This window comes from Pongo pygmaeus, chromosome 3 (assembly GCF_028885625.2).
Source record: "Pongo pygmaeus isolate AG05252 chromosome 3, NHGRI_mPonPyg2-v2.0_pri, whole genome shotgun sequence".
NCBI lineage: Eukaryota > Metazoa > Chordata > Mammalia > Primates > Hominidae > Pongo > Pongo pygmaeus.
This window is the reverse complement of record NC_072376.2, coordinates 67,013,408-67,027,875: the sequence shown is the minus strand read 5'-3', so window position 1 is coordinate 67,027,875 and position 14,468 is coordinate 67,013,408. Positions and strand designations below refer to the sequence as shown.

Genomic DNA, 14,468 nt, shown 5'->3' with positions numbered 1-14,468 from the left:
ACTGCTGTACCATATTCTTTCCCTCCCAAGAGCTCAAGCATTAGACTCCCTCTCTCTTTTCCGCCCTGGGCCAGTTCACCCCTCCTTAGGAAACTTGGTGGTCCTCCGCTCCTGGGAGGGCACCATATTAATGCCAAACTTAGTGAAGACACCCAATCGGCAGAGCACACTACAGCCCAGAGCTCCTAGGCTCAAATGACCCTCCCGCCTCAGCATCCAGAGTAGCTGGGGCTACAGGCATGCCACTTCACCCAGCATCCCTCTCTCTTTTCTACAGGCTGAGAGGAAGGGGTTCTGATGCCATCCGTATCCTCCCCTGTGGACTTCAGCTTATTGGCAGCCTCCTGACAAGCACTCTGTCCCCAAGGCTGATCTATGCCTGCCCTAGGCCAGACACCACACTGGGAACCTTGAGGACATAGTTCCTGCCCTCCTGGAATGTTTCCTACTGCAGGGACAGTCAGATGGGAGTGCCATGAAAGAGAAATGGGGAATATACTTAAGGGTCTTCAGAGGTGGGACCAATTACTTCTGGCTGACGAAATAGGAACCATCTAATATTCAGAGAAAAAGAAGAGGGTTAAAACGAAGTAGTGTCTGTTTGGAAGGACTGGCTTTCTGTCGTTTTGTTTAATGACTGCTTTTCTCTGTTGAGATTTGACTCAAAATTGCCAATCATATTTATATGATGGAATTTAGCATTTTGCAGAGCTATACACTGGCGCACAGGGCATCTTTCTACTGTCTTGGCATTGCATGAATGCATACAGTGACTAAGAGAAGAAAAACATAGTCCAGAAGCCTCATTTATATGTACCCATCTTTAAATAACAAAGCCTATCTCTTATAGCTGGAAGGAGTCTGGGAGCGTTGCACTGTGATCTCTTGCCAAGCAAGCATCTTCCTTTGTGTTCAGCCTGCAATTGACTCTTTCCCTTCCAAAATCCACTATGGCTGATGAAAACTGTTCATACTGTTAGGGCGTAACATAGATTTGCAACTTCCCAGAGCAGAGAGATGGAAGTCAAACATGCCACCACACAAGGAGCAGCATTTTGCAGAGCTGTACACTGGAGCACAGGGCATCTTTCTACTGCCTTGGCATTGCATGAGTCCATACAGTGACTATGAGGGCCAGTGATAACATACAGGCGGAGTAAGAACTGGTCAAGTACCTGTTCTCACCCAGCCAAAGGCTTCACCTGCTCATTGGCAGGGACAGATTGGAGTTAAGCCAAATGCATGATAACATTTGCTGCCTTTTTGACTTATAGGTATATACTTAAGTAAAATGTATGATAAACTATATAAAATGCACTGGGTTCATTTGTTATTGTGTTTCCTGTATCAGTTTTATAAAGTTTCAAGTTAAGAAGGTTAAGAGTTGCCACCCTCTCCCCACAATGCCCCAGGGTATTATTCTATACACACACTTGAAAGGAGACTCCAAACCCACTGCTGGGCATCAGGACCATGTTGTTCAAAGTAGGCAGACCATGTACATACCTCCCTTTATAGCATAGCCTTGGTCCACAGGAGACTCATGCTTGATTGCGTAGGCCCCTTGTTACAGAAACAGGTGAGATTTTTCAACATATACTTGTGGGGATGGCTCTTTCTACACTGTCTGTGGTTGCCCCATTTTAGAATCCCTTCCAGCAACGGTTCAAGTATCATTCTCAGCAAATCCATCTTGTGCTCACAAAGCCCTGGGAAATTGTGAAGGCACTGGTTCCATAAAATTAGAAAGTCACAGACATACAAGAAATGTCAGACATCATCTCATCCAACATTTTCTCTATAGCCTATAATTCAATTTCCCTACAAATTCCTTGCCATGTTGTCACCCAGCTCATGCTTCAGTACCCCCAATGACAGGGAGCTCACTGTGTCCCAAGGCAACATTGGCCATTTTTAGATAGCACTAATTTGAATGTTTGTCCTTAGGTTGAACTTAAATTTGCCATCCTATTGCCTGCCTATTGGTCTAGTTATGCCCAGTAGGGCAACCCCACATCAATTTCCCTGTGACAATCCTATTTGAGGATCACTGTCATTGCTCTCTCTTAGCTCTTTCCCTTTCCAGGTCAACTATTCCTAGTTTTTTCCATATTAAATATCTTTTCAAGTCATCTCAAAAATGTAATAAGTTCTGGACTCGCTGTAATAAAGTTGTGTGTGTGCACATGCAGAATAGAACCCAGAAGATGAGTTCTGGACTGACCAGTATAGAGTACGGTATTTTTGTTGATGAACCAGCTGCACTGAGGACCTCATTAATGGCGTTTCAATTTTGTCATTCATACAAGCATAGGGGATTGTCTCTATGCTCTATGAATCCAAAAACTCAATCGATTCCTGTCTTTACCTATGGATTAATTGAAAGGTGACAAGGAAGTATTCAGGACTGTACTATAGGACAAATTATAGCAGAGCAGCCCACCCGAGGCCACATGATGCCATACAGACCTTACATGACAATACAGACAACTGGAAGCATCAGAACTGAATGATATGCTAGAAAAAAATCAAAGTCATCCATCATTCCTGTTGATATGTCAATATATTTCACAACCAAGTTTGGAAACAGAATCCTTCCCCTTCCCTTCCTTCCAGTGAACAAAAGAACTTCCGGGGAAAAAAAATCCTCCCACTGAGCAATGAGTTGGAGGCTCCAGAAATATAACTCTAGAATGAATTAATGGTGTACTTTAAGTTGATATTCCCTATAAAATGAGTTTGGTCAGAGCAAATCTGGTCTGTATTAACTTGTTTGCCATTGCAACTTTGGACCCCCAGAAAAATGCCTGATACATTATTAAAAAGTTTATGAGTATCTCATGCTGAAGAGGTGGTAGCTTCTTCAATGAGCTAAAAGCAATCAGTCTGGCCAAGGAGAGAGAAAATTAAGGAGGCTTTGAAGAAACATAGTAAATAGGATCTTAAGGTTTGATCAGGGTGGAAAAGGAGAATTAGGGCAGCAATATGGTTTATTTTTTCCAGTAGACTATAGCTCCATGTTCATCCTATGTTCCCAGAAGCATATATCTTTAGATGCAAAGACATTAATGATAATACAGATGGTGACCTATATGGGGTCATACAGATGTCAGTGACAAGGGCAAGACACAAGGATTTAGTTCTTGTGTCCCTGAATCTGCTGGTGGCTAAGTCAGTAAAATGACTCAGCATCCTTGCCTCAGACACCATTTCTTTTAGGATATCTAGAAGTTACTCTCATGATTATGTTCTATAAAAAATATATATTTGGGGGGATATGTGGGTTAGAGGAAAGGTAGTGAAGTTTCAAGATCCCCTAATATTTGCAGTGTGTAGCTGCACATAATGTTCACTCATGAAATTCTAAGTTGAAAAGCTGTACAGTTTACCAAGTCACACACTTTATCAAGAATGCATAAAATTTGGAGCCCCATATAAAAATCACTTGGACTTTGAGAATTCAGCTCAAGGAGATTAAAAAATACTCTATAATCAAGTCTATGTGCATTAAATTTACCACAAACCATGGTAAGACAATTTATTTAAGTAGGGATTTAATTGCAGATTAAGTGTGCTGATCTGTTAAAAAAAATACAGATCTATCAGGTTTTATTTCACTGGCGATTCTTACTGGCTCCAGGGGACTTGAATGTTTACAGTACCACAAAAGTTCTACCCTTTTTTGCAGGTGTACAGCAGAATTCATGAGCTGGAATCATGTATTTAAAATGCATGTAGGTAATGCAAGTAGCCCATTATTGGCTTTGTGGCTCTGTCTGAAGGTCTATCTCATTAAAAAAAAAAAACGTTTGAAGAGCCTGTTGTCAAATTTTCTTTGATTAAATGAATTCTCATTTAAATATTGATTCATATAAGGAAAGAAACAATTACACATGTGCCAGTATTAATGAAAGCCCCTATTATCATCGGCTTTACAAATAGCTTTGAGTATTTTCAGTTGCTGCATCAAGTCTGGAATTGCCTAGGGAAAAAAGACTTAAGAGGGACATTCAAATTTGAATCTTTGGTCCATTATTTCTTTGTTCTGTTATCTTAGCTATGACATCAGACAGTTCCAGAAAGCTGCCTCTTTCATACAGTTATTCCAGTCACGATGACCAAACACTTAAGAAATTGACAATGGAGAAAAATAAAATTGTACTTAGTAGCTACATAAGTCATCAGCACCATATTTGAGGCTTCTATCTCTATAAGGACTTTCTTCTTAAAAGGGCCTGGCAAACCCAGGCTGCTGCTGAGTAAGCTGAGGTTAGAGCTCAACATATGTAAAGCTGGTCAAATATAAAATGCTTGTGGCCTCTCTGTAATAACTCTTCCCTGAAGTAATGCAGAAAAAAAGCTGAATGTGGGGTACTGTGGGAGAGAACATGACCAAAAAACATGTTGTCTGGGAATTTCTTTGTAAGGCAAATGTGATTCATGGAGTATACGTACAAAGGCAACATAGCCAAGGATTGGTTAGAAATTTGAGTCTCAACCTTTGAAGGGTATTTAGTTTAATCCCCTCAGCCTGGTGTGTGTTACAAATATCACATAAACAAAATCCACTCTTCAGAAACGGCATGCGATTGCTTAGCTAGGTTTTTCCAGCATTCCGTGTTTTCCATTTCTTTTTCAACTAGCTTTGCTCCCATTTTTTTAAAAAGGTTTTTCCTGCTTATAAAGCATGTTGGCTTTGTTTAGTAAGCAAAAGAATCTTTTAGGAAGTCCCAGTGTTAGGCAAGATTTTATTCCATAAATTAACTTTCTCAGGGAAGAAACTGCTTTTGCTCTTCTGTTATTAATCTACAAAAGCAAAATGCCATATGTAGTCAAGATTTTTCCAAATGACATGATGAGTAAGAGTTTTTCTTTTGCTTATTGCCAAGTATAGTTGGCAAACATTATCTCCAAAATGTGAGTTGCACTGATTGACCTACAGAGGGAGTTAACAAGTGTAATATGAAAAAATACTGGTGGTCACCTAAAAGGCTAGTTTTCAAAATGAGAAAAAAAAAAAAATCATGCTAAGAATGCAGTTTCTTCATAAAGAAATACAATGGACTCTCCCTTTTCCATGTGTGAAGGTTTTCATAAACATAGCATATTTTCTCTTCTCATTCATTGGCCGGCTAATGCCACCTGCCTAATTCTGACTTGGTTGTTTTGAGATAAAAGGCAGGAATACATTCCAAGCTCTACCAGGCCAGGAACTGTACCAACCTAGTTCAGCATGGTACCACACACCTCTTGGCACAAAGAAGTTGCTCAGCCAATAATCACTGAACAAATTCAAGGGGACAAAGAGTAGATACAGTATCTTGGGGACAAATGGCACATGAAAGCAGATTTGGTGCTTCTTTGGTAAATGGTTTGATAACCAATCCCTAGGAGATAAAGTTAACGTATAAAATATATTTTATATACACATAGATGTTCATAATTTGACTCCATTTACTCATTTGGCAAATATTTATCGAGTGCCTACTATTGCCAGCCATTGCTTTAAGTGCTGAGGATATGATACTTTTTTTTTTTTTTTGAGACAGAGTTTCACTCTTTTTACCCAGGCTGGAGTACAATGGCACAATCTTGGCTCACTGCAACCTTCACCTCCTGGGTTCAAGTGATTCTTCTGCCAAGTAACTGGGATTACAGGCGTGCGCCACCATCCCTGGCTAATTTTGTATTTTTAGTAGAGATAGGATTTCACCCTGTTGACCAGGCTGGTCTCGAACTCCTGACCTCAGGTGACCCACCCGCCTCAGCCTCCCAAAATGCTGGGATTATAGGCATGAGCCACTGTGCTTGGCTGAGGATACAATATTTTACTGTACTGTCTGGCAGGTAATATTAGTTGGTAGTAATTGAAGAGTATTGTAGGATAAAGTGTATATGAGCAGAAATGGACACAATCCTAAGTAGAATTGACAGTGAAGAGCTCTCTGACAGTTGAGGGGAGACCTGAATGAACTGTGGGAATGTGGCAAATGGATATTTAGAAGATTCTTCCAGGCAGAGGAACAGCAAGAATGCCAGGCCTGAGGCAGAAATGCTTGAAGAGCACCAAGAAGGCAATGGGGCACATGGCTAAACATGGGGAGAATACTAGACATCCTCTTCTGTAAGAAATGAGGTTGGAGAGAGAACAGAAGGCCAGGAGACGTACGGCACTGCAGGCCATAGTAAGGATCTGCAACTTTAACCTAAGCGTCTCAGGAGGCCTCAGAGGGCTGAGTGAGAGAGAGAGAGAGAGAGAGCGGCATCCTGACTGGAGTGATTTGGTAAAGAGCTCATTCTCTCTGCTGTGCATAGAGTAGGAGAGAGATGATTAAGTGTGGAAGGCAGAAGGCCAGCAAAGAGGCTCTGGCCGTCACTCAGACCAGGTCAAAATGGGTTGGGGGAGGCAGACGCTGAGGTGAGTCAAAGTTCTTTTTGGCTCAAGTCACTGGGTAAATAGAGGTGCCATTTTTATTGACTGGGAATGGCCTAGGGGAGAGCACGTTGGGCAAGGGGTGGAATGGGAGGAGCCAAGGGTTCAGTTTTGGACATTAAGTTTGAGATGCCTTTGCCATATCCGTAGGAAGATCCGAAGCAGGCATCTGGAGGTCAGAGGAGAAGGTGAGGTGAGCACATGAATTTGGGAATAGATGGCATACGCCTCAGAAAGAAAATGTCTCTTTTTTTGTTTGTTTATTTTTTGAGACAGAGTCTTGCTCTGTCTCCAGGCTGGAGTGCAGTGGCGCGATCTTGGCTCACTGAAACCTCCGCCTCCCGGGTTCAAGCAATTCTCCTACCTCAGCCTCCCAAGTAGCTGGAATTACAGGTGCCTGCCACCACACCTGGCTAATTTTGTATTTTTAGTAGAGATGGGGTTTTACCATGTTGGCCAGGCTGGTCTCGAACTACTAACCTCGTGATCTGCCAGCCTCGGCCTCCCAAAGTGCTGGAATTAAAGGCGTGAGCCACCACACCCAGCCAGAAAATGCCTCTTCTAACTCTGGTTTTGTTCCCCACCTGCTCTACTGGGCATGAGCTCGGGCCCTCTAGGGCAGATGAGCATCCATGGGGGCTGAGAACCACCTTGGAACTGGGACACCACCAAGTGGCACAGCTCAGAAGCTAAGGTACCACGTGTGTTTTCTGCCCTGGTGGGCAGAGGGAGAAGGCTAAGTCCCCTTGTACCCTCTGCCTCAGGCTGCCCAGGTCTACAATGACAGTAATACCATCCAACACTTGGTCTTCTTCCAAGAAGAGGGATAAGCTACTGTAGAGGACAGTGAAGAGAGTCGCCAGCACCTGGAAGAATCACATAACCAGATCTCAGGTGCAGGCAAATTTACTTGTGTTTAGATAACCAAGTCCTTGAGAGCAAACAGTCTTTTGATGATCACCCTCTGTGGAACTTGGTGCAGGGCTCAGTCAGTTACTGCTGCTGACTTACTGCCTATTCTCAAAGTATGAAGACTTCAGTCACTAAGTGGAAGTTGACATAGACTTGCTGGATAACTGAGAATGCTTCTTAAGGCCTCTGGATCTTGCCGTTCTCCTTTCAGCTCTCCACTGACTTTAGAGAGATCATTCTAGAAGATCATGCCAATTCCTTTCCTAAACCCTTCCAAGAATGCCCCCATGGCTTTGCAGATAAAGTCCGAGGTCCTTAGCATGGCTCGCAATATTTCACGTGATCTGTCTCTTGCCTTGTCTATGGCTGCTTTTTAAAATACACACCCCAGGCTCCAGGTACTATTTATCATTTCCCTAATAGGCTGATACGGTTTGGCTGTGTCCTCACCCAAATCTCATCTTGAATTGTAGCTCCCATCATTCCCATATGTTGTGGGAGGGACCCGGTGGGAGATAATTGAATCACAGGGGTGGTTCCTCCATACCGTTCTTGTGGTAGTAAGTCTCACGAGATCCGATGGTTTTATAAAGGTTTCCCCTTTTGCTCGACCCTCATTCTCTCTTGCCTGCTGCCATGTAAGACTGGCCTTTTACCTTCTGCCATGATTGTGAGGCCTCCCGAGCCATGTGGAACTGTGGTTCCATTAAACCTCTTCTTTTTAAATTCCCCAGCCTTGGGTATGTCTTTGTCAGCAGCAAGAGAATGGACTAACACATGGGCTATTAAGGAAATGTTCTTTTGTCTTGTGTCTCCTTAGGATGACCCTTGCTGACTTGTACACTGGAGAACTTCAGCTCATTCCTCAAGCCCCAAGTTCAAGATCTTCCTCCTCTGAGGAATTCATAGGCCTGGCCAAGCAAAAATCTCACCTGCACCTGCAGCAGCATCATACTTAATTTTTCCATTGCAGCAGTGTTAGACTGCATGGGAAGTCATTTAGATAAAGTCCAGTTTTCCTGCCACACTGGAGGATCCTTTGGAAGAATAATCTAAGTGCTTCTCCCTCCAATTTCTGCATCTAACCCAGGGGCACGTAAGCAGCAGAACTTAACAGATATTTGCTGGATGAAGTGAATGAATGGGTTAGAACATAAGAGCCCAGAACAAAGTCTGTTCGTCCAAGAATAAAGCTCACAGCTTATGAAACGGCGCTGAGACACAAAACTATCAGAACATTATACCGGGTGAAAAAAGCCAGTCCCCCAAGTCCATATATGATTTCATTTATATAACATTCTTGAAATTCAAAATTATAGAAACAGAAAACAGATTAGTGATTTCCAAGGGTTAAGGAGGACGTGGGGTGGGAGGGAAACAGATGTGGCAATAGAAGGCAACTTTTACAGGGATCTTTGTGGTGATGGAAATATTCCGTTATGACTGTTAATGTCAATAGCATGCTTGTGATGCCATACTATGGTTTTGCAAGATGTTAACACTAGGAAAAACAGTAACGAGACATGGGATCTCTCTGTATTATTTCTTACAATTACATATTAATTGATAATTATCTCAAAATACAAAGATGAGTTACAATTGCACATTAATTGATAATTATCTTAAAATAAAAAAGTTAAAGAAAAAAAATTTCAACAGTGACCCTGACAAAGTCAACAAAATACATACAGATGCTTGACGACATTATACTGGTCAGAAAAGTGGATTAGTTTGAACAGTCACGAACTCTACTTGCCTGAGTGATCAACAATTTGTGTCCCTCTCTTATTAGGGGGCTTGCTCTCAGGTTCATACTTGGATTTCCATGTGCTTTCCAAGTCACCTGGACTTAGCCATGGAGACTAAGACTTACTCTGTCCATAGAATCACCGGAGAATGCATGGCATAGCTTTTTTTTTTTAAGATGGGTCTTGCTCTATTGCTCAGGCTGGAGTGCAGTGGCACAATCTCAGCTCACTGCAACCTCCGCCTCCCAGTTTCAAGTGATTCTCCTGCCTCAGCCTCTCAAGTAGCTAGGATTTCAGGCACCTGCCACCACACCTGGCTAATTTTTTGTATTTTTAGTAGAGATGGGGTTTCACCATGTTGGCCAGGCTGACCTTGAATTCCTGACCTCAGGTGATCCACCCACCTTGGCCTCTCGAGAGTAGCTGGGACTACAAGTGCACACCATCGCGCCCGACTAATTTCTTGAATTTTGTAAAGACGAGGTCTCACTATGTTGCCCAGGCTGGTCTCAAACTCCTAAGCTCAAGCCACCTTCCTGCTTTGGCTTCCCAAAATGTTAGGATTACAGGTGTGAGCCTCCGCACCAGGCTGAGCTACCACATCCAACATGGCACAGCTTCTTACGGGAGTTAATACAACTAGATGTCTTAGATGTACCCAGAATGTATGTAAATGACCCCTGGGTCTACACTGAACATACTGGGTACGGGGATGACACAATCCTGCTGAGTGATCCTAATTCTGTGAGATTGTAGCATACAACCCAACGTGTTTATCTGCAGTCAGACTGGATGGCTGACAACACAACACCTAGGGAATGTCCACGGTCTTGAAACCCATCATTTGCTTAAGTAATGTTCTTTTGTTTTTTTTTTGAGACGGGTCTCGCTCTTATTGCCCAGGCTGGAGTGCAATGGTGCGATCTCAGCTCACCGCAACCTCTGCCTCCTGGTTTCAAGCAATTCTCCTGCCTCAGCCCCCTGAGTAGCTGAGATTACAGGCATCTGCCACCATGCCTGGCTAATTTTTTGTATTTTTAGTAGAGATGGGGTTTCACCCTGTTGGCCAGGCTGGCCTTGAACTCCTGACCTCATGTGATACACCTGCCTCGGCCTCCCAAAGTGCTGGGATTACAGGCTTGGGCCACCACGCCCAGCCGAGTAATGTTCTTACCTGGGCAGAAGCTTTGAAAATGTTGGTCTTTCCATCCTGACTCCTTGAAAGGGAGGCACTGCATGACACATGTGGTAGTGACAGGGTGCCTGGTTCAGGGGGATGTGCGTTCTTGCTCATGTCCGGGGTTTCTGACTGGGATCTTGGAATGACCTCTGACTCACCTGAATCAGATGAGCCGCACTTTCTGGGCTGCCATATCGAAGGTCATGTCCGTTGATGGCTAACACGCGGTCGTTCTCCTCGAGCTGACCATGTCGATCTGCCACACCGCCATCCAGCACATTGAAGATGAAAACCCCAGGCCCATCCACCTTGCGCACCAGTTTTATTCCAAGCTGCTCCTCGGGGCTGCTTTTGTTGAGAATCACATGAAAGCTGTCATCCCGGGGTCCGTAGGCATCCGGGACCTGTCCATTGTTCCTGCTGCGGAACTTCTGTTCACGCAGCACAGTCAGCCACAGCACCTGGCAGGGCTGCCGCAGGAGACGCACAGCGTAGTTGTGAGGGACATTGCTGATGTCCATCCCGTTGACCTGGGGGCAGGTGGAACAATCGTGCGGTCAGCTCCACCTGCCACAACCCTTCCTGAAAGATCCAGGCCCACAGAAAAGCCAGGATCCTGTCTTTAAAGACTGCTCTGCTCTCCCGCCTCATCCTGCGTCCAATAACTGCACCTTCCAACAGTGTTTCTAACCCTGTTCTCTCCAAGCATGGCCTGCAGCACCTCTCCAGGCCTCTGTGAGTAGACACTGTCTTTCTCCACTTTGTTCTTACCCAAGCCCACATATTTATTCCCAGAATCCTGGCCTTCATTTCTGTTGTCATTACTTTTTAGCTGGCAGGAAGAGAGGGAAGGAAGATAAGGTAGGAAAAGGCAAAAGAAAAGCATTTTTCCCATTTGCCTCAGTCAAATGATTGCATTAAACAGCTGTTCAAGCTGAGTTGACATTTTCTTCCCAAAAATCTCCAACTGAATTTTTCTCCCTGGGTCAGCTCATACCAGAACTTCCAGTCCTCACCACTGTGTGTGTATGTAGATGTGATAGTGTGTGAGTGAGGGTCTGAGTGTGTGAGCATGATGGAGTGTATGTGCGTGTGATACTGTGTGTGTGCGCATGGGAATGTGTCAGGTCTCAGGGTGGTCCCCTGCAAGGTTTTTTTGCCCATGTTCTCAGCAAAAGGAAGAAATCCTTGCACAGTTTCAACAAACTGATATGAAAGGAAGTTTCCAGGCTCTTTTATTGAAAGGCTGGATCTCTTTATAAAGCTACTTAAACAAGCTTAAGCTCGGCCCTCCCATTTGTGCCTCACTAATGATGTGTAGGGCTGATACTGCACGAGGCTTTCTGGTTTTAATTTCTCTGGCTACACAGGCCCAGCCTGCAGGCTGTAGCCCCCTATGCTGGAAGAAAACAATTTTGCAGCAAGCACTGCACTCTGTGTTTGAGGAAAGAGGCCCCATGGAAGAGAAATAACTTTCTTGAATTTCTGTAGTTTGATAAGATTTCTTGTATTTGCAGCCATTTGTTAGAGAAGGCTTGGAATGGGCTTTACAAAGGCCTTTCTTGAGGATATAATCACCTGTTCTCTGGTGCAGCTCCAGAAGCTCCCTCATGCAAAGGCAAAGCTCACCATCTTTGTCCAAGCACAGGTGAGGAGAGCACCTGAGGTGGCAGGGCCGGGTTCCCCCATCACCTCTGGGCCCAGAGAAGGTCAGGGGAGTCAGGGTTGCCTGCTAAATAGTCCTGGCAGCCCTTTTGTTTGTAAGCGCCAGTTGAAGGCCACAAGAATCAAAATGTTTTATTATGCAACCCTCCCAGGCAGCATAGTTTCCACTAGAACTGGGAGGCAGCCATGCACAGTGTAGCTGATTGTACTGCGGCCTGCCCCGAGGGCCCTGTCTTATGCTCCACCTCGGAAGCCAGCAGGAATTTCAGCATTTCTGTGAAAACTGCTTTAGGTTATTTCTCCTCGTATTGCAATCAGTTTGCCAAAGAAACAGCTCATAATGTGACAGGAGCCGGTCCCTCAGCAACCTAGAAGGGATGGGATAGAACTGTTATCTGAGTGTCAGATAGAAAATATACGAGCAGGGAGGGGTTTCTTGTCACTTTTGGCAAACATTGGGCTTCTGTCTGGTAAACAGCTCTTTTTATCCTTTTTGTTCTGAAAATTCCTCCTTCCCCTTAACCAAGCTTCTGAGGACAGTAACACCCAAAGCATTCTATTCCAACACCTGTCTCCCCTGGAATGTCTCTGGGTTGGTGGAATTAGCATAGAGATTACTTTTATTTTCAGGGAGGGTCATAAGACTACAGGAAATTGACTTTCAAAGAGTAGATGACTGTGATTAAATAAAATACAAAATGTTCTATTAATCTACTCTAAAAACAATTTAAGAAAATATATGTCCCAGTTTTATTTTATATTAATGCTCTTTAAAAAAAGAGATAAAAGAAGAAAGAGGAGGTGGAGAAAGGGAACGAAGAGGAAGATGGAAAAAGCTAGAAGGGAGAAGGCAGAAGAGTGGACAGACAAAATGATATAGAGACAGATAAATATTTATGTACAGAGAGAAAGGGGGGAGAGAGTGAAAGAGCAAGACAGAGAGAAACAAAGATCTCAATTAAATGACAAATCTCAGAGAGTCATAAAATGATAGAAAGTCACTATCCACATTTATTTTACCATTTCCCTCATTCATCCATCCATCTATCCAATTGTTTGCTCAGAAGTATTTTTTTATATCAAGCCTCTTGCTGCAGCCCCACAGCCACAGTCTCTACCTTTAGAATGATGTCTCCTGGAAGTAGCCGGCCGTCTCTGGCGATCACCCCATCACGATAAATGTGTTGGATAATGATATGGACCAGTGGGGTTTCGCTACCTCCCACCAGCCTAATGGAGAGGCTTTCACTGGGATCTACTCGATTGATCTTGATGCTGGTAATTTCACCATCTGGAATCAGGTGGTACAACCTTGGAAAGACTGAAATGGACAAAGAGTGTTTATTTAAGACACCCACCCAATGGACCTTTCCAACTTCTCTTCTTGCCAAACTTCGGTGTCAGCCAAACTAAACTATTCATTTTTCCTCATACATGTTTTCCATTTTCCTGCCTCTGTGTCAATGTAAGTTTCTCTGCTTGGAATGTTTTTCATCCTGAGCTTAAACCCAATTTTTCCTTCAAGGCCCTTCCAATTAAACTCTACCCTGATTCCTCCTTCCCTTGCTCTAAACAGCCCACTTCCTGTAAAGCTTTCTAGCTATTTCTCACGGCACTCAACCCATTATTGTTATTTTTACCTTTTTTTTTTTTTTTTGAGACAGGGTCTCACTCTGTTGCCCAGGCTGGAATGTAGTGTCTCACTACAACCTCCGCCTCCTGAGCTCAAGTGATCTTCCCACCTCAGCCTCCCAAGTAGCTAAGACTACAGGCACATGCCACCATTCCTGGCAAATTTTTATATTTTTTGTAGAGACGGAGTTTTGTCATGTTGTCCAGGCCAGTCTTGAAATCCTGAGCCCAGGTGCTCTGCCCACCTCGGCCTCCCAAAGTGCTGGGATTACAGGTGTGAGTCACCTCGCCCAGCTTATACTCATTTCTTATATACCTCATATCATGCCCATAAAACCTGAGGGCATAACCTCTGGCTGTTCCATGGTTCTCTACACATATCTCTGCATGCAGGGGCCTTCAGCTGAAGTTATTGAGTTAATAGAAGTGAATGAATCATTTTTAATGGAATGAATTGCAGTTTTATCGCTTGCTTATTGAGAGGTAAAAAACAGAACCAATTTGCCATTTTGCCCTCTCAGATAATTTTGAAAATTTCTTCCTTAAAGACTCTGCTTTTCAGGCTTGGGAGAACATCAGTTCTTTCTACCAGACATTGTTGTTAACAAGTGGAAGAGGCCTGATTCATGATCAAGAAGAGGCCAAGGCCTAATTGGTGGCCTTCAGCAGTTCATCCCTGGTTTGCCCGAAATCACTGAGTTCAGAGCAAGGAGATTCAAAGATCATCTAGGCTGGTGTTTTCAAACTGTATTTTTAAATTGATGAATCTGCTTTCCCTAAGAAATCTCTCCTAGCTCTCTTCTCATCTTTCATCCCATCGTGACCACACAGAAAACAGCTGCTCTAATTGTCCTGCTGCTTGACAGTGATAGTCAAACCCTACAAGTGAGGAGGTTTA

The 14,468-nt window shown here is 43.7% G+C and overlaps 1 protein-coding gene across 3 annotated transcripts in view; it reads right to left on the bottom strand.

Moving 5' to 3' along the window:
• The window catches only part of LNX1 (ligand of numb-protein X 1), a 219,476-nt gene that overhangs the window by 31,739 nt on the left and 173,269 nt on the right, over nucleotides 1-14,468 (bottom strand). For all 3 annotated transcript variants that reach the window (XM_054486174.2, XM_054486175.2, XM_054486176.2), the window contains 2 exons: nucleotides 13,057-13,259; nucleotides 10,432-10,803 (listed from right to left, as the gene is read on the bottom strand). In XM_054486174.2, the coding sequence (XP_054342149.1) occupies nucleotides 10,432-10,803; nucleotides 13,057-13,259 (575 nt within the window). The remainder of the gene's footprint in view (nucleotides 1-10,431; nucleotides 10,804-13,056; nucleotides 13,260-14,468) is intronic.